Source organism: Uloborus diversus, chromosome 3, assembly GCF_026930045.1.
Source record: "Uloborus diversus isolate 005 chromosome 3, Udiv.v.3.1, whole genome shotgun sequence".
NCBI lineage: Eukaryota > Metazoa > Arthropoda > Arachnida > Araneae > Uloboridae > Uloborus > Uloborus diversus.
This window is the reverse complement of record NC_072733.1, coordinates 174,967,340-174,987,120: the sequence shown is the minus strand read 5'-3', so window position 1 is coordinate 174,987,120 and position 19,781 is coordinate 174,967,340. Positions and strand designations below refer to the sequence as shown.

The window sequence follows — 19,781 nt, the reverse complement described above, 5'->3', positions numbered from 1 at the left end:
TATGAAGAGAATATACTGATTCTCGAGTGAATGGCTAAAAAATATGTTACTAGAAAACTTCTAAAGTGGTTCGTATCGATTTTTCTCGGTACAAATTAACCCATGAAAGACTGAAGCATATAGAGGTTGGAATTATTGCAAATAATTTTAAAAGAGTAAATTAAAAATAACCTTTTATTGTAGCCACTTTTGACGCCCTCCCCTCCATAGTACATCAAACGTATCATACAATACTGTGCTAGTTCTGGAAAAAATCATAATACGTTAGAAAGAAATCAAACAGATCCTTTGCTACAGATACTCTGACGTCGTTCCTCCTCTGAGGTTATCTTCATTAAAAAAGACACGGGTACTAAAATTTGGAAAGAGAGATTTTTTTTTTTTTTTTTTTTTTTGTCAAAAAATATCGTCTATGTTTTTTTTTTTGAATAAATTTAAATACTTTCTTTCTTCTAAAAAATTTCATGAAAAAAAAGAAGAAAAGAAAAAAAACTTGTAAAAATATAAAAAAAATCCTCCCCCCCCCACAAAAAAATAATTGTCGTTAAACTTGCACCATAACTCCCCCTATGAACACCCCTATGTGTTGAAAATTTCAATAAGCAACACTTGCAAGAGGCAAAAGAAATAGAGTTTTATAAAAAAAAATCATTAGTTCACAAAGTGATAGATTTTTAAATTATGTAAAAAGCTTAACTGTCTAGCTACCCATTCGTGATTGTTTCAGAATTTTATACCTTTTAATGAAGTTTAGAACGACCAAACAACATACGCCAGAGATATTTTGAATATTTTCAACTAGTTATTAGAGCATAACAAAAAAAATATATATAATGTGTTTTTTTTTTTTTTTTTTTTTTTGTACTGCTCTAACCAAATCTATAAGCTTTAAATTTTAAAATAAACGGATGGGAAATCATTAATTTTCTCAATTTAGTTTAAGACTTGCCACATAGGCTTCTAAGTTCCTCAATTCTATTTATATGGTGTTATTCCTAATTACCAACCAAATTGATAATTTTCAGATAGTTATTAATGGACATCTATAGTCAATATAAATTGAAAGCCTATAAATGCGGTGACTAGACAGAAACTGCTGTATTTTCCGTTTATCTGTATCGCACTGAAGTTTTCACTAATAATTATTAGAACTTTACTTGCACACTAGATGGCGCCACAAATAAACAGTAAACTCTATTTTAGTGAAATACACCACCAGCTCAGTCATTTGTTTTATTTCCTTACTTCCTTAGGAAAAAAAATATTAACGTAAATTAATCATGTGCATCGTAAACTCATCATCTCCATCTCCAACCATCAGCCAAGGGGATGCACTGACATAATAGACACACATTTGATATAACATTTGTAAGTAGAAAAAAGTGTATTTTAAAAAAATAACAGTGACAATTTTTGAATTATCATTTTTTTAAAAATTACTATTTAGAAAAAATAAATTCATTTTTAAACAAAGGATAAGCTACAAAATACTTAACTACAATCCCCGTCACGAAAAATATTAAACAGTACTGAATCTAGGGGAGATCTAGCAAGGCCCCCGGCGGGAACTTCTTGGAGGGGGAGGGAGCAAATTCCTCTTATTTCTATGTGTGTGTGTGTGTGTTTTATTGAAACTCGATGCCAGCAGAGCCTGATTACCGCAGGGGCATGAGGGGCACAGGCCCCTCCTCTTAGTTTTCAGGAGGACCCAAAATCCCCTTAATTTATCATGATAGTTAAAAATAAACGATGATTTCACCCAGAATCTAGATGATATCATTGATATTTGTGCAAATGCTAAGGCAAGCAAAAAATCTTATTTGTTAATAAAATTCCCCTTAAAAACTTGATCTCTTTGCAAATCCTAAAACCACTTCAAGTTTAGTCTGTATTTACTATTAAAAGTTATATCATAGATAACTTTGATATTTACGATTTAATGCAAGGTTATTTAGTAGGAGGGCAAAGTTTAACCACATCTTACATAACTATCGTATACAATATCTCTTCTACTTTTTAAATGTTAATACTCTATTGTGATATGAGGTACCTCCAAATTTAGTATGGTTGGGTTAGTACGCAAGTATCGAAATAATTTATAGCTTCATTATATAGAATAAGCGGGAATGGGGGGAGGGGGCACAAAATGAATTTCATGCCTAGTGTCTTAAAAAATCTTAGTCGGGCCCTAGGGGGGCCCTGAAATAGAACTGTGCCCCGTGTCCAATATCAGAATGATCAAGCTCTGGATGCCAGAACTTGAAGGAAGATGAGCAGCCCCAGCTTGGAAAAATTCAAGTCTGGCACCAGATATTGAAGTCAGTGACGGTAAAATGGGTTGTTATTTCATCGCCTGGCTTTTATAATATTTAGTCAAGTGAAAAGTTGCAAACAACAAAATACAATAAGAATTGAAAAATTAATCACGAAAATTATTAATCTCATATTATTTTCCTCGAGTGCCGGTAGGGGATGTAAAGGGGTGCATTCGCATCCCTCTTGACTTTTAAAAATAAAATAAAATTAATTAGTCAAGTACAAACCACAAAATACTTCAAAAAAAGTACTAAATACAACACGAAAATAATTAATCACGTTTATGTCCATGAGCACCAGTACAGGCCCACAAGGCGGTGCTCTTTCAGCCTTCGTATTAAAAAAAAAATTTAATTAATTTTAAAAAGTAATATTATTTTAATGCTCTTTTTAATTTTAAACTTTTTGAAGAAAATTTTAATAGTAAAATTAAATTTATTTTCAGCAAAGGACAAATTTCAAAATACGTAAACTACAAAGCAGAGATGCGCCGATAAGCAAATTGGCCAATTACTGAGATTACAGATTGATTAGCAGATGATAATAGGCTGGTTAATCGGCTGGACCAATCAATCAGTCTATACTACTACAATTTCTAAATTACTGTTTCTTTTTTCAAAATAATATTTCGAAATTTCATTGTATGAGCAAATTTTCATATTATTGTTAGTACAGTTACATTATGGTAATTCAACATAAAAACTCAAATGTGTAGTTACACGCTTTTTAATTAGTAGCAGCTATTTTCTTTTGTTATTAGATGCCACTTAATTCTAGTCTTTTATTCTTCTTGAAAATTATAAGTTAGTCTTAAAGCATCAAATTAGGCGCAGAGAAAAGTATTGACATATGAAGTGTGTTTCAGCTTTGAAAATATGCGTATTAATTCAAAATAGAAAAATTAAATTAATAAAATTAATATTACTTTAACCGTCAATTTTTGCCATAAAAAAACTTAAAACATGTACATGAACTTTTGAAAAATCAAATGATAAGTAAAGTAATGAAATAAAGCGAAGGATTATTTAGTGCGTGAGTAAATTTATACGAACCAGCAAGAAGCATTTTATGACCGGACAGTCTTGAAATACTCATGCTTTTGCATTACAAAAATTTTAAAGTACCTGGATTTAATTCTTCATAACAGTGTTACGTTAAAGTCAGGTGTAAGGATTAATTTTAATATTTATTTAGTTTTACGCATTGTTTGTCTTTATTTCAGGCAAGGCAATTTCATGCTATATGTTATGCTTATGTTGCAGAAAATTGCATTCATTTATTGTTAATAAATTTATTCCTTTTAGTTTCGTGTTCAAAAGTTACTTAAAGATTTAAAAATTATTCAAAAGCATTGAAAAAAATATTTTTATCTCCGATCAATCGGCAAAATTTGGTTGATTTCGAAAGATTAGCAAAGCGGCCATTTATCGCCGATTATAGATTACTGCCGATTAATCGGCGCATCCCTACTACAAAATACACCACGAAAATTATTAATATCATGCTCATATCTACGAACGCCGTTACGGTTTGCAAGGGGGTATATTCTCACACCCCCTGACTTTTAAAAATAATAAAAACAAATTTTAAAAAGTGAGCCTAACCAATAATTTTAAACATACATTTTTTAATCATTTCTAATTTTTAATGAGTAAAATTAAATTAACTTTAAGCAAAAGACAAGTTACCAAATCACAAAAAAATTGTGGTCATGGTCAGTGAAATAAATCTTATAAAATGAAATAATTTTAATAAAATGAAAACGCATCCCAGAATTCGTTTTAAAATAAATAAAAATAGAAATAAAAAGGATTAGTAAAAAATTTCAAAATAATAATAATAAATAATTTAAAAAACTTAGTCAAAAATAATTTTTTCACTGATTCCCCCCCCCCCCCTTTCCCTCCCTCCCAGCATATGATTCTGCTGGTGCCCATGTCTCCAACATTCATCTTGCATCAGTGACAACATGGTGATGCAAATTCATGGGATTCTATTCCCAATGTTACTCAATCATCGTTCTAAAAATTCATCGCATTGTACACTAGTTTAGATCTACTTCAAAACAAATTAAACAGTATTTTTAGTTAGTAATATTCATTTAAATCAAATGGGAAACGTTTTTAAAAGTCTTAACTTTTTTATTTTGTTTCTGATTTAAAAAATAGTATTTAATTGTAGACAATTAAAAAAAGTCACAAGTTTCACATCATTAACTTTCAAAACTTCAAAAACTACGATTTTTGAAGCCAGATTACTCAAATAAAAGAAGATGTGAAATGAAGTTCCAGCTTTTGAAAAAAGAGATACATTAAATAGTGTGTTTTTACTTTGAGGAGTTTTTAAAAAGTATCTCATCACCATAGTGTGTCCCTCTGCCCACCCAAAATGTTAAATTATATTTTTTCCCAAAAACTTCACTCATTCGAATTTGCTAACGACAACAAATTATACACTGTTAAAACTACAGGTTGCGTTTGGCACCTTTCAGTGGTGAAACGCTTGTTCACCAGCGACACCCGATAGAGAGCCGAAATTGCACCCTTAGCAAGGGTGAAAAACAGGCTCCCTTCACCCAACGTGCACCGTAGGTGAAAGATGGTACTCTAGGTGAGAAAAATGGCACCTTTATTGCTTCCTAGAGAGATTCCCCCCCCCCCCGTGTTGTTTGCGTTTTTTAATACAATTGTGTTTTATTTATTTTGATTTATATATACGAAGGCATTTGATCACATTTCAACTTTCGAACATAGTTTAGAAGTGTTCATGACTTTAATTTGTCTGTTCGTGCACTAACTTTCTTATATTTACACTTGGAATGCTCTGTAATGAATATGTTGTTGACAACTTTTACTGCATGATCCGTACTGAAAATGAATAGGGAAGGTAGTTATCAATCATTTGTCGGAACAACCAGAAATATTAGGTAACATTAGATTAGAATCATGGGAAAATAAAAACGTTCATAAACGTTTAAAATTTTAATCGAGCGTAACATATCAATACTTAGTATAAGATTCGATATTTGAGTATCCTTATGCGTACAAGATAAATAATGATTTAAAAGCCCTTCTTTCCAATGTCAAGTTTTCCGTCAGATTAAAAATATAAAAACGAGTAGATAATTACATTCGCTTCATGCAATAACGCCTAAGAAAGATACGTTAACCAAAACACGATGTGAAACTCATGAGTCAAACGCTGAGTGAGAAAGATTTCTTTTCAGGCGGTTTTTTCCCCCCGCCTTTGCTGCTTTGTTCGTTTACACTACGTAGTTATTTCATTTGAGAAGAAATAGATATTGGTATATTGGCTGCTCACGTCGATGCATTTTTATTCCGGAATTAGCAATTCAATTATCAGCTGATTTAAACGTTTTTATTTTTAATGTTGTTGTTGTTCAAGATAGTACTGATAGATAGTTTTAGGTAACAGTTTTGCAGGATATAAATAGCAAGATATTAAATATTTAATAAGGTAAATGGAACAATAAGCAGTTGTCAACATACTTTAAACACTTTAAATATGCTCGAAAGCTCTAAGTGCTACAATATGATCAAATGCCTTTACTTACGCGATATTTCGAATATTAATCCACGAAATTTTCAGTTTTGTACTTCATTCAATGTGAAAGCAAATTTCGTTGCAACTTCCTTCGTTCGCCATTCAAACTGAAGTCGTTGGACGATTAGTCAGAGCGCATGCGCAATGAGTCGCTCTCCTATTGAATCACTTTTGTTAACGTCGTTCACCCACTGAGGAACCAAACGCACCTTGACGACACTTCCTAGCCTCAGTTTCACCCCGCGGCACTGTTTTTTCACCCTAGGGTGAAATTCTTTACCCCTGTGGCACTCCTGGTTTTAACAGTGTAGTTATTATGTGAAAAATTGACGCAATTACTTTTCGAATAAAATCTAGTTTCGAGCATAACCACGACTGCCGATGGGATATTCCGCATAACCGAAAATTGAGCTCATAAAATTCCCAAAATCAAGGCAAGAAAATCTTAGATAACCTTTAGTATCTTAGTGTTTTTCGCTCTCCGATCTCGTTTTGTTTTTGTCCCTTCTTATTTTCGTTTTTCTTCCTAATATGATATTGTCTTCTTTGCATAGAGTTCATTTCAAGAATTAAAAATTTGAAAATTTGGAGCATGAAGAACGGTGCCTAATGCAATGTTCATATAGTGTTTCAAAATTAAAGGTTTTATAAATTTACGAGTATGATTGTGCAAATAATACAAATAATGAATTGTTATAAAACACTTAGCACTCAAACTCAATCTGCTTAGATGAAAGGGAAGCTTGTGGGGTTTATACTGTATCACTAACCCCCCTTCTCTCATTAGAGAAAATTTCTGGCTGCAACATAGGTCTACTATATTCACACTTACATAAATATACAGACCCGTCATTTAAATTTTCTCCATAAGACGGGGAGGGGACAATGTAAAACACATCCACGTATAAGTAAATTCAATAATTTCTAGAAGTCAGAGGGGCATCCCCACCCTCCATTCCGACCATTCTAAATAACCGTGATTGAATAAATTATACACATACACACGCAGAGAACGACAAAAGTAGTAGGCACCAAGAACAACTTTTAGGCACCAGGACAAATTGTTTCCCACACCCACTTTATAGGAAAATCCAGTGCAACTTGGCTTTTGAAAGATTCGTGATCTGAAAGAGCTAGTCTCCAATTTTAGTCCCTCGTGTGACCCCAGATTCGGCACTTGGGATTGGTATGTCGGACCCTTTAACATAGATATATTTTTTATGTGTGTGTGTGTATAAATGTAGTATGTAATGTCGTTTTCAGACCCAATTCCACCTTCAACAAAATCTCACGACGCACAGTGGTTCAAAACGACAAAAAAGCGGAAAAAATTCAATAACTTTGATACTCTCAAAAAATGCCCTGGAAAATTGTTAAAATTGTTGTATGGCAATATTTATCTTCCTGCTATCGGATCGTATTCACTGCGAAACCCCGATTTTACGTCCCCCGAATCAACGTTTTCCCCGCGTTTTACGATTTTTATCATCAGGTCCCAGTTTTTCCATGTAATAATAATATTAATTTAACTCGGATGAAAAGTTTGTTATTTATGAATTTCCCGCATTTTACGTTTTCCCTAGGCAGTTAAAAAAAGAGAAAAAATGTTTTAAAATTAAGTCACGTGTTTCCTTCTGTGCAACTTTAAACATAATCCACTCCGTTGAAAGTTAATCCATGAAAACAGAAATGCTACTGCCCCATCCGTAGCCGACCTTGTGGACCCTTCGGCCGCCAATGAAGATGAAGAAGAAGAGGAAACACAACTCTTCTCTTCTTTCAATACTGCATTTAAGAGTTTACTAATAGTGAAAGACAATTTTCTTTATCATAAAGATCAGGAAAAAACTTTGCAAAGTATTTAAATCCTGGAAGTGCTGCATTTACTTTAGATTCAATGACTCATTATTACTGACTATTTTCAACTTAAATGCTCGGATTCGTAACATAATGTGTTAGAATGATCTAAATTGGTATGTACAATAATGTTCTTTTCGTAAAATATCGCGTTTTTTACCTTTTATAAGCGTCATCGTAGCAACATTTATTATTATTTTCGTTTCCTTATCAAATTTTTGTTTTCTATACAGTTCCCATTTTAAGGTTTTTTTTTATTTGAATTGACGTTTTCCCATATTTTATGTATTTTATGTTTGATTCAGGCCACTGAGAAACAAGAAATCGGGGTTTCTGTATAGTCAAATTCATTTCTGGGTTTAGCGAAAAATATAAATTAAATCAGTTGTATGCCATACGAAAGGTTAATTTATTGCAATTGATAACCTCGAACAATATTTTCTGCAATGTTGCAAACTGAGAACTGCTTTATACTAGAATGATTTCGCAAAGGAAATGAGATATTTCAAACGTTTGAGGATTTTCTAATTTCATTGCTTTATGAAAAGTTTTTAAATTTTTTATATAGAATTCTGTATGAGTTTTAAAAATTTCTTTCTCACATGTATCTTCTTTAAAGCCATACTAAACGGGTCCGAAAACTCTTATTTTCAGGTTACTACTGCATTGCATGTAGAATAAGGCTCCGCATTAAGACATAACAACGTAAATCTGTTTTAAAAAATCCTCTATATTTATTGATGAATGTTTCAAGAGCTCCAACTTTCGGAAACAGTAAACAAACGTTTTTAGGCTCTCATGAAAAGTAGTGAAACTGTGACATATATTAGTCTGGAGCATGTTTGATGACCAATTTCCTTGATAAAAAAGCAATTTAGCCCCGTCATAACGTTACGGGTTATTTTCTAACTTACTGTATTGGTGTTTGTAAATAGCGAAAATCAAACAAAACATCTGCTGCGACTGCAGTCGCAGGTGGTCGCAGCTAAAATGTTGTTGTTTATTTACAGGGAGGATTAAACTATTGGTATATATAAATTTTAGCCCACCGGAAGCCGCCGATAAAAGTATATTCCACAATATTTTTCATTATATTTTTTAGAAAATAATGTTTTTTTACTTCAGGTAGTTTTCAATTTTCATGAATTTTTAATTTTTAATTACTATGTAATATGCATCCTATAAGTGTGAAAAACCAATCAGAAATGACTTTTATTAAATTTTAGTCCTCCTTATTGAACGAATTAATTAAAACTGAAGTATAAGGCGTACGTCCGAAAAAAGTGAAAACATAATTGTTCAACAATCTTGGCTTATTTTTGTAAAAACGATTTTTTTTTTTCAAAAAACTCTTATGGAGTAAGTTACTACAACTCAAGGGCTAAGTAATATTTTTTATCTTAAAACTTAAAAATGGCTATTTTTTCCGCCCTTGAACCACTGTGCTACGCCCCTGCCCTCTGGTTTATAAACACGGTTACTCTTTTGTGATTCATAAAAAGACAAGCTCTTATTTCCATGAGTCCACAGACGGAACGTTTACTTGTCGACTGCTTATAGATAACAGATTAGGTGCATTCACGACTTCTTCACGTGCTAGATTTCACGTGAATAAAATGTGCTTTAGAGGAGGCGTGATTATCGTGTTTACATTCATAGCTCCACCCAGAGCACCAGCCACTCACATTGCTTTGCGTGGAGGCGAGTCCCATGACAGAGAAAGTCAAACTTTTTGGAGGTCAAATGCTTACGAAATCCTGAGTTTAGAAATATTTTCACATACAGAGAATAAACACTGCAAAAAAAGGAGTAATCGGGTGGCACGTATTTCTCTTTTAAACTTAAAACATAAGAGTGGAGTCTAATCGGTTAACTTTACCTCACTTAAATTGTTCAATTATTCAGAACTTCTTGACCTTCAAAAAAAAAAACTCTTGGTTCAGCGCTGCACTCTCCCGGCAAGAAGGGCAGATAGATACACAGGAATAATTTTTGGAGGGAGCACCAAAATTGAAAAGCGCACAATAGGAGCGCCCTGATAAAAGATCACGGGAGATCTTAGTGACCTTCCAAAAATTTCCTATTTTGTCAGCCGGTTAGGCAAAATTATCTTCATTCGGTAACATTTAGAGTTTTATTCGGCAAAATTATCATTATTCTGAAAAATTAGGAGTTCCTTTCGGCAAAATTTGCAGTTCTATTCTGCAAAATTATAATTATTCGGCGAAATTTGGAGTTCCATTCGGCTAAATTTGGAATTCCTTTCGGCGTATTGAGAATTTCTGGCTTAACAAAAATTTCAGTTCGGGACGCTCTTGGCCCCGATTCAGTGTTCATATGTTTATTTTAAAATGTGTTTAGGATCCCTTGAAGCGAATTAATCAACTTTTAAGTACAAAACACAATTTTATGCTATCTTTGGGGACGTGAAGAGAAGGAGGGTATTTTGAATTCAATCTCGGAAAAATTTCGTATTTCAAATTTTAAACCCGCAATTTCAGTTTGTTCTTAATAGTAACACTTGGTTTGCGTGAAGCTCGTTGACATGACTTTTTTAATTTTTTATTCTTTGAAATTTTGTTCAAACTCTAAGAGAAGAAAATGACTCAAAATTATTATTCACTATTTTTTAAGTAATCCGTAAAGAGTTTCGTATTGATTAAGAGAAGGGATGTAAATATTTATCTTGAAACAACTTTCTCGCTGTAAACAACGTCTTCTCTTACCGCTATCAATGACCTCACAGCCTTATTGCTTCCCGTTATTGGTGGTTCTGGCACTTCTAAGAGTCAAACCAAGCTGGTTCTAGGCAGGACATACTAATATTTTGCAGTAAAGTAGTATCTACCTGTAACGAAATAAATGGGCAATCCTTCCTTTTCGCGGACTGCTTAGGCAATTAGACTGCAATTCACGAAAACGAAAGATTATGCATTGATTTATCAACTGGTAGAGATACCAGCCACTCGGCACCAGGACTTTCTTCGTAACGTGTGTATAATAAAAACTGGTGCCTATCATACAAAGGTACCATAGATTTCAAAACGAAGGATGGAATCTCCTCTACGTTTGGTTTCAAAACCAAAATCTTTCGGAAATAATGTTTCACTGAATGTTATGAGAAGTAATTTATCTAACGCCTAAACGTTCTTCTTGGCTCCTTAGATTTTACAATACTTGTCGGCCTCTGCTCTGTGCCAAAAAAAGAAGAAAGAAAAAGATTTATGCTTATCGTGGCATGTATTATTGACTGTTTTTACTTCATTTTCCATAGTAAAGAAAGTATTGTATTTGCGAAAAAAAAAATCATTCAAAAATGGGCCTTAATTTCCATTTTGCTCACCCCCGAATGAATGTTGAGTTTTTTTTTTTTTTCCCCGACCCGGCCACACATACATACATGCCTAAGAACCTATGGATGCCCGAAATGCCCATTTTGACGATTTCCGAGTAATTACAACGAGTTTTCTCGCGACGTCCGTTGTACGTATGTATGTATCTCGCATAACTCAAAAACAGTATGCCGTAGAAAGTTAAATTTGGTACGTAGACTCCTAGTGGGGTCTAGATGGGCACCTCCGCTTTTGGTTGCATTCGGATATTCCCAAAGGGATCGTTTGCACCTTTTTGGGGGAAAATCATTGTTAATATCAATGCAAACTGAAATGGTGTTATAAATTGGCGGACACCTCGCAATATCGTCGCCTCAGAGCAACACTAAGACATCTAATCCCAGGAATAACACTAAGATATCCTAGTATTGCTCTGAGGCGACGATATATCGATTACACTACGCAATAAAAAAGAACATTTTGTCTGCTTCCTGGTTTTCAATAGTCAATTCCTACTAATTTTTGATCGAAAAAAAAAACGAATATGGTAGTTATTTTTTCTTATTTGCTCTTGTTTTCAAGATACACAAAAGCCCACTGAAGAAAGATGCACAACAACCACACATTTATTTGAAGGTAATGTTAAAAGAAAAAAAAATCCTGTACAATGAATATTATTAAATAGGTCCTGTATCATTCAACAATGATTATTTTTCCGAAAGCAGTGGTTGCTTTTGGCTTATAGCTGTAGACGCTTCATTTTTATTACTTTTTGTACGTCAAAAAAAGACCATTTCTTGTAATAGTTCCACAGCATTTGGTCAGCATTAACTCAGCCCAATGACCGTGATATATGCCTTCCATTGTAAAGATATCTTGGTGAAACCTTTCCTCATGCTCACTGCTTCAGTTTTTAAATAAAATATGCTGCAAGAAGTGAACAAAATAGAGTTTCAGAGACATATCATTCATCAATGGTCACAACTTCCACGGGGATTTTTTGACTGTTTTTAGTTCTCGCCTTCTCTGCTGCTTAGTAATACGTACTTGTAATACACCCTTAAAGGCGTTTTATGTGTTTTTTTCTTCCCTGGATTTAAAAAAAAAACTGATTTTCACATAGACTAATAATATGAATAGACTGAGCTACGGCAACCCTTTTGCTGCTCATAAACTAAACCATGTGACTGGTGGATATCCTAGCAACAGCAGGCGTTGATCGTAGCAGACGATCAACGCCCGCGAGAAATAAAATAAATAGAATTGATGGAATACAGAAGAATGATCTTTTATGGAGTCCGATTTGTAAATTTGTTATTCTAAGTTGTAAATATTTTGTTAATATAGTGAGTTTTTCGTTTAGATAGTATTATGCATTTTCTTTAGTCAATTTCAATAACTCTCTAAGCAATTAAAGATGCAAGTGGCCAAAAAGAATCGGCAAACGGTTAGATTTTTACCTACAATTTCAATTTAATATACGGATTAGTACATTTTTGTGTTAACGCAAAAGGTTTACGCCAACGCTGACGTAGCAGTTCCAAATGAAATAAAAATTACTGAAAACTGTGATCAAAAACTAATTACTAATGTCAAAATAACGCATAACTAAAAGAAAAACAGTTCAATCCCTGCACCTGGAAAAAAAATTATAATGAAAACACATTACGTCTTAAAATACATGTCGAGTGCCAAACTATAGATAATGTTGCCATCTAGCAACCATGTTGCCAAAGTTTTCGCCAAGCCTTCCACCAGTCACATGATGTATATATGAACCAATTTTTTCATCAGCAAGTCTGGGAAAGCTCGGTCTACTCTTATTATTAGTCTATGGATTTTCATAATTACGCGTATTTGAAGAGCCGCTAAAAATTCTCTCCTTCAACTTAGCTTCAATATATCTTTCAAATTCCCTCCTAAGGTATTGGAAAAGCATCTTTTTTCACAGCTTTCACGAAGTTCTTCGCAGAATAAGCATGGGTGGAAGCAGAGATGGGTGGCTCTACTGGAGTCTCATTTCGAGCGTTTTTCTTCCCAGAATTTAAATTTCATGAAGTCCATTTCGGTTTTATGTAGTGAGATTTTCTATCCCAACCAGGGGTCGAAGTGAGATTTCATTACCCTAGTTGGCTCTGTATCTTCAAAACTAGAGCTAATGTGAACTTTTTCTGGTGATTTTCGTGTCCGGCGAGGCAAAATACTTCGGAAATAGCTGTTTTTGAGCCGGATACATTTTTTGATGTTAAGTAATGTTATTTTTGTTCTTAAAGTACTTACATTTTCTTATTTTTGTAAACGTATTGCGTCACATTTCGGTTTTAATCAGTCTCTATTTTTTCTGAATAAAACAGATAATGTGTGGAGTCGGGATTATATTAATGTTTAAATGCAAGACTAGACAATCTGGCTCTGAGAAGATGACTTCCCATAGACTGAAGGTTAAACGATTCCACTTGTTACGATAGGGGTCAAGGGCGAATCCAGCTTCTAGTTTTGGAAAGGGGTCATTTCCAGAAGAGGAAACCATAAATGTTATTTTTGTGCATTAATAGGAGTTTGGGGTGAAATTTTCAAAATATTAGTTCTTGAGAGCAGCTTTAGGCTACTTTTGATCACTAAAGAGTGGTCATGACCCCTTTCTGCATTCATGGGTGAGGAAAGCCGGGTTGCTTAGTCAATATTAGATGCTTATGTTACGTGCAGTAACAGACTTATTTCTCCACTTTCAACTCAAACATAAATGAACTCGTCCAAGGTCAAACATCTTGTTATTAGAATCATGCAGTAGCTATGTCAAGGTTATGGTAATTAATAGTAAGTCAAGTAATAGTTACACCCAGGTGCCAAACACTGCTGTGATATACAGTATTATGTAATCTAAATAGCCATTACTAAGTAGGAAGTAAAAGGTTTGACATCTTTAATCCCTGCAGGGATGAAATTTGTTGCATTGTTAGCAAATAAATGAAATAATCTACACTGGAACTGTACACTCTCAGGAAAGTAGTCAAAATGATAGGAAGTTACGACGGTTATCACTGGTCCAAATATTCCTTTAAACAATGTTGATAAGGAGCAAATAGGAGAGTTCCAAAAGGGTGGCGTAATTCGATGCTCACATCAAGGGTAAAAATATTAACTAATTAGTTTTACAGATTGGTTTAATTTGCAAAAAAGAAAAAAATATGATGCTTTAAAACTATCTCCGAATATAACCATTTTTCCACCGTTTGAATAAAAAATTTAAGTTATTAAGTAAGTTCTATTGTAAAATAAATAAGTAAAGAAAGAAATAAGAAACACAAGTTTAGAGATTTGTGGGACTTCGCATGAAGATTGTACTTTTTTTTTTGGGGGGGGGAGTCATTCTTCTGGATACCACTGACCTGAATGGTCTTTTGAATTAACAACTGTAGAAGATTTTAGGATATTTTCTAGCACAGTCCTTCGGTGATCTAATTTACTGGGTGTGGCACAAATGATGGATCCGATTTAAAAAAATCATATCATCGAAACTGCGCATATTATACAAAAAGTGGTACATGGATTGTAGTAGGAATATAACAAGGTTTTTTTTTTTTTTTCAGTTACAAATGTTCGATGTGTGAGGCTTTTGTTGCGCGACAGATCTGTAATCCAGTTCGTTCCACAAGCCCCATGTGATTTCTTTTTGCAGGGTTACGTCAAAGACACTGATTATCAACACCCGATGCCGAAAACACTACAAAAACTTCAAGAACACATTTGTGCAGCATTCCAAACCATTGACCGTGCGATACTCTAAAATGTGTGAATGCACTGGATGACACGTTACATGTCGTGTAAACATAAGAATCCAACATTGAGCACTTGAAATTGAACATTTTTCACAATGTGCTCACACTTTGCACATTTGTGTAGTTCAACTTCATTGAAGGAAGACAAAATTTTATCACTTATTGTAATAAGTGCAGTAGTTTTGAAAATATGATTTTTTTTTCTTGAATTCGGGTCCATTATTTGTACTCATCCTGTAAAAAGATAATTTATAGCTCCATTCTGAATGTCAAAATATTTTCCCTAAGAAGGCTTTCATGTAGAAAGCAATGATAAAGGGGAATATGGGGCAAAGTGAAATAGTTAAGATGATGGAGCTTTTTCAAAAGGAACCAAACGGAAATTTGTTTTTAAAATTACAGTACATAAAGAAAGAACATTGTATTTGCAATAAAACTTTCATTGAAACGGTATTTTGTTTTATTTCTGGCAGTAAATTTGCACCTTAAAAAAAAAAAAAAAGTGGAAAATTTTCACGTTTTTTTTTTTTTTTTTTTTTTCACGGGGTAAAGTGAAACAAAAAAAATTTCTAATGAAATATAATTCTATTCTATTATAAAAATATTTTTGATCAAATGAATCAGTAAATAAAAGGTTTAATGAATAAATGAAAACATACTGAAACAACAAACGAAAAATTAAATAAATAATTTAATAAATGAAGAAAAATAAATTAGTGAGTGAGTGCCTGAATAAGAAAATAAGTAAATGAATGAGTAAATAAGTGAATTACTAAATGAATGAATGTAAATGAATTAACTAATAAATGAATACATAAGTGATTTAGTAAATGATTGAGTGAGCAAACAAAAATAAACTGTTTCACTTTGCCCCATCCACTTTGCCCCGCATGTACTTGATTAATTACACAAAAAATTTAACCTTCAAATAAGCCTTATATTAATTAAATGAATACTTCACCGAATATTAGAAGGTCTCAATTAATATTTTAAATGTTCATAACAAGAATTTGATCATTTTACAATTACAACAAAAATGTTTTGGCTTACAACAAAATATTACAATATGAGTATCAATTTTTAAAAATTGCCTGTATTATCGTATGCTTTAGTCTTCAGCGGTATTTTTCTCCTGACTGGAATAGTTTACATGAGCTACTATATAATTAAATTAATACAGATAGTTGACGCTAAAAGCAGAGAAAAATATTTCACCTGTTCACTTTGCCCCGCTATTTCACTTTGCCCCACAGTCCCCTACTACACATTACTGGACGGCGAAATTTTTATTGTAGGTTACACATTGGATTCTAAAAGTCATAAGTATGTAACTTTGTTACATCCCATTAGCAAGTGAGTTTTAATGTCAAAATACTTCCGGCGATCCTCAGTAGTCGTGTTAGCAAATGGTGGTGTGACACTTTCAACTCCAGAGCACATATTCTACCTCAGTGCCATAAAATTATTATATTGAGAATGTCAGTTTTTCCAAGTACTACCAAAAAAGGCAAGACTTAATCCAAAACTAATTCTATTCAATCCGAAAAATAAAGCGAAGCGAGCTTCAGTTTCATGGTCAATGAAGTCCCCCCCCCCCCCCTGCAAGAAATAACATTTCTCCCCCCCCCCCTCTCTCCTATAAATTCGCAGAGCACAACATTTGTTATAACAAGAAACTTAGGAATTTTACGAAGCCATAAGAAAAGGAAATTCAAACTGTCTCAGTTTACACGTTATACCTTATCGTGTCTTAAGCATTGGAGCATATTCTGCAGCTAATTTATATTAACAATACGTTACTAGCCATAATTTTACGAACTGTTTTAATGTGTATAGAATTGTCAGACATATCTTTGATACAGTCTAAATGAAGTCGAAGAATGAATTATATTGCCAAAATTTACTGAAAATGTCAACTTTGCTAGTATTACGTAATTTAAAACATTACTATCAAATTGGTACATTTTTTTCAAATATTTCATACTCGAGTATCAATGTTTATGTCTGAACAGGAAAATTTAAGTGTTTTCATTTATTTTAAATTTTAAACCACTGTCACGCATAACCGTATTTTTTTGAACAAAAGTTGTAATCAGATTTTTTTTTTTTTTTTGTGATTGAAATAAGTAATAGGTAATTAAATATCGATTTAATCTATTATCTTTCATTGGACAAATTTGACGCAAAAATTTTCTTCCAGAAATCGTCCTATGTAACATAATTAAAACATGTTAAAAAAAGAAAGGATGAATTTTTTTCTTCATCGTAACGATAACACAGACGAACTCGATGGGCCGATAAGAGCTCGCGCAATTTCAGATTGGAATTTGAACGCTTCTCTGATAAGAAGATTGTGATAAATGCAGCTGTTCTTAAACATTACTCAGTCATTCTACTCATAGCATGGAGTCGATCAATTTTCAAATATCGTCTGAAAAAACGCGGTGACGTGAAACGTGTTACTTTCGGTCTGATTTTAAACCTTTCAAAGAAAAATGGTGGTATCACTTGGTGCTCCCATAGGAGTCATCCTTCTACAAAAATGCTGCAGCCTCGGCAAATATCGAAGAGTTATTTATCAAGCAAGCGTTCTACTCCTGACTTTTGCTGCTTATACAACTTTTCATCTGTCAAGGCGTCCGTTAGCTGTTGTGAAGAATTCCCTAAACCAAGATTGTAGTAAGCTAACTCCCCCACCAGATATAGTATTGAATAATTTGACCAGACACAACTGGTGTGATTGGGCTCCATTTGACCAGAAAAATGCTAACAGATTGCTGGGAATTTTGGACTCTGTTTACGTCTTTGCTTACGCAATATGCATGTTTATTAGCGGCATGTTGGCAGAACGAATAGATCTTCGATATTATTTGACTCTCGGTATGCTTATAAGTGGGTTATTTACTTACCTTTTCGGACTTGCTTTTTACCTTGATATTCATAGTTATACGTTTTTCATCATTGTCCAAATACTCGCTGGAGCGGTGCAGTGCACAGGCTGGCCTGGTGTTGTGGCTTGCGTCGGCAACTGGTTCGGCAAAGGAAGACGTGGCCTCATTTTTGGCGTATGGAATGCACATTTATACGTTGGAAACATATTAGGCGCTTATATTGCTGGCTATTTCGTTGTACAAAATTGGGGCTTATCTTTCATAGTACCTGGAGCTATCGTCGGACTTGTTGGCTTTCTAATGTTCCTTTTTCTTGTGCCACATCCTGAAGACGTGGATTTGCCAGCAGTGAATCATCGCAAATCGACCAGCAAAAGTGATGCCTCTCCGAATATGCTGTATCCGAATAATGATCCAGAAATTAAAAATGGTATCATAGCAGTTCAAGAAAGTAACGGCTACACCGAAAAAACTCCTTTATCTATTAAATCCAGTGAAGCTCAACCGCAACGGGGCAAAAGAAAAGCAATAACATTCTGGGAGGCTGTGAAAATTCCCGGTGTCATCGAATTCTCATTGTGTCTGTTTTTTTCGAAGCTGGTTTCGTACACTTTTCTCTTTTGGTTGCCAAGATATTTAGCTCATGCAACGGGGGTTGGATCTCAAGCGTCCGCATATCTTTCCATAGCATTTGATGTTGGTGGAATACTCGGAGGGGTTGCAGCTGGCATCATATCCGACTACACTGGAGCAAATGGTTTGACGTGTGTATGCTTCCTAGGACTGGCAGTACCTTCATTATTTATCTTCGAAGCTTACGGCAATGTGAGCAAGGCTTCTAATATTATCTTACAGCTCATATGTGGTGCCTTAGTCAATGGACCTTATGCTTTAATCACTACAGCAGTATCAGCAGAACTTGGAACTCACGAAAGCATTAAAAACAACTCGAAAGCTCTATCAACAGTGACGGCCATAATTGACGGTACAGGATCAATTGGTGCAGCTATTGGACCGCTTCTAGCAGGTATGGTGTCCGAGTTATCTTGGTCGTATGTATTTTACATGATGATGGTAGCAGACTTTTGCGCTTTAATATCCCTTTCGAGGACTGCTATTAAAGAAGCAAAGCAATGTCATGCTTTTAAAATGAAATGTATCATTCCATTTACTTGTTGTAGGTCAGATCAAACTCCTTATCAGCAAATTGGATAAGTCTTCAACATTTCAATCACATTAATTATTTATTTCATTTTAAATGTTTATGAATCTAAAGCATTGTGTTCGATTTTAATGATGAAATTTCATTCCACTTCATGTGTTTTTTTTTTTTTTTTTTTTTTCAAATTCATAGACATAAAGTGTATTGATATTTTCTATTACACCCCACTGCAAGAATTGCATCTGTATAGATTCATACAAAAGCATTTTGCCTGAAACATTTTCATTGATTTTTTTTAATGCTAAAACTTGACTTCAAATGCTCTTGTTTAGTAATGTAGCCATTGCATAGTGCGAACTGTGAAAGATTTGGACACCTCCTCGAAATACTTGTTTAAATGGTTCTTATTTAATTATAGGAGTAAGAATTTTAAATTTAACATCAGCGAAATTATGCATATGTGAATACGCAGAATATTTTATCCTTAATCTTTGTTAGAAGCATGATTATTATCTGTATTCAAAGGATTTTATCTGTTGATTCCATCGTTTTGGAATTCATTTTCGAAATTTATAAGAATAATAAGTAATCCCCTCTTGCTTCCCTTCACCATATTCTCCCTTCTCATGTTGGATGTTTTTAAGCGTTGGAATGCATGTGTAATTATTTTTTAATCATGTACATTAATACAGTGCATAGTTTGTAATTTAGTTATTTTGTAAATTCAACTGTGACGCAAAATAAGGTGAAAAGTAAATTTGTGCAAAATGATACATATACTTTAGATCTCCAAGAATGTTTCATTCATGCATTACTGGTTTGGTAACTTTGTGTTACAAAACAAATTTTATAAAACGGAGATTGATTTACAGATGAATTA

The 19,781-nt window shown here is 33.6% G+C and overlaps 1 protein-coding gene across 1 annotated transcript; it reads left to right on the top strand.

Moving 5' to 3' along the window:
* Nucleotides 1-17,343: 17,343 nt before the first annotated feature.
* Nucleotides 17,344-18,962, top strand: LOC129219058 (glucose-6-phosphate exchanger SLC37A2-like). The gene has a single exon (XM_054853377.1). It carries the CDS (start codon nucleotides 17,344-17,346, stop codon nucleotides 18,952-18,954), a length of 1,611 nt encoding a protein of 536 aa, XP_054709352.1. The 3' UTR covers nucleotides 18,955-18,962.
* The last annotated feature ends 819 nt before the right edge of the window (nucleotides 18,963-19,781 follow it).

Coding starts and splice junctions, on each gene's coding strand:
- LOC129219058 (XM_054853377.1), top strand. CDS start 17,344: ATGGTGGTATCACTTGGTGCTCCCATAGGAGTCATCCTTCTACAAAAA.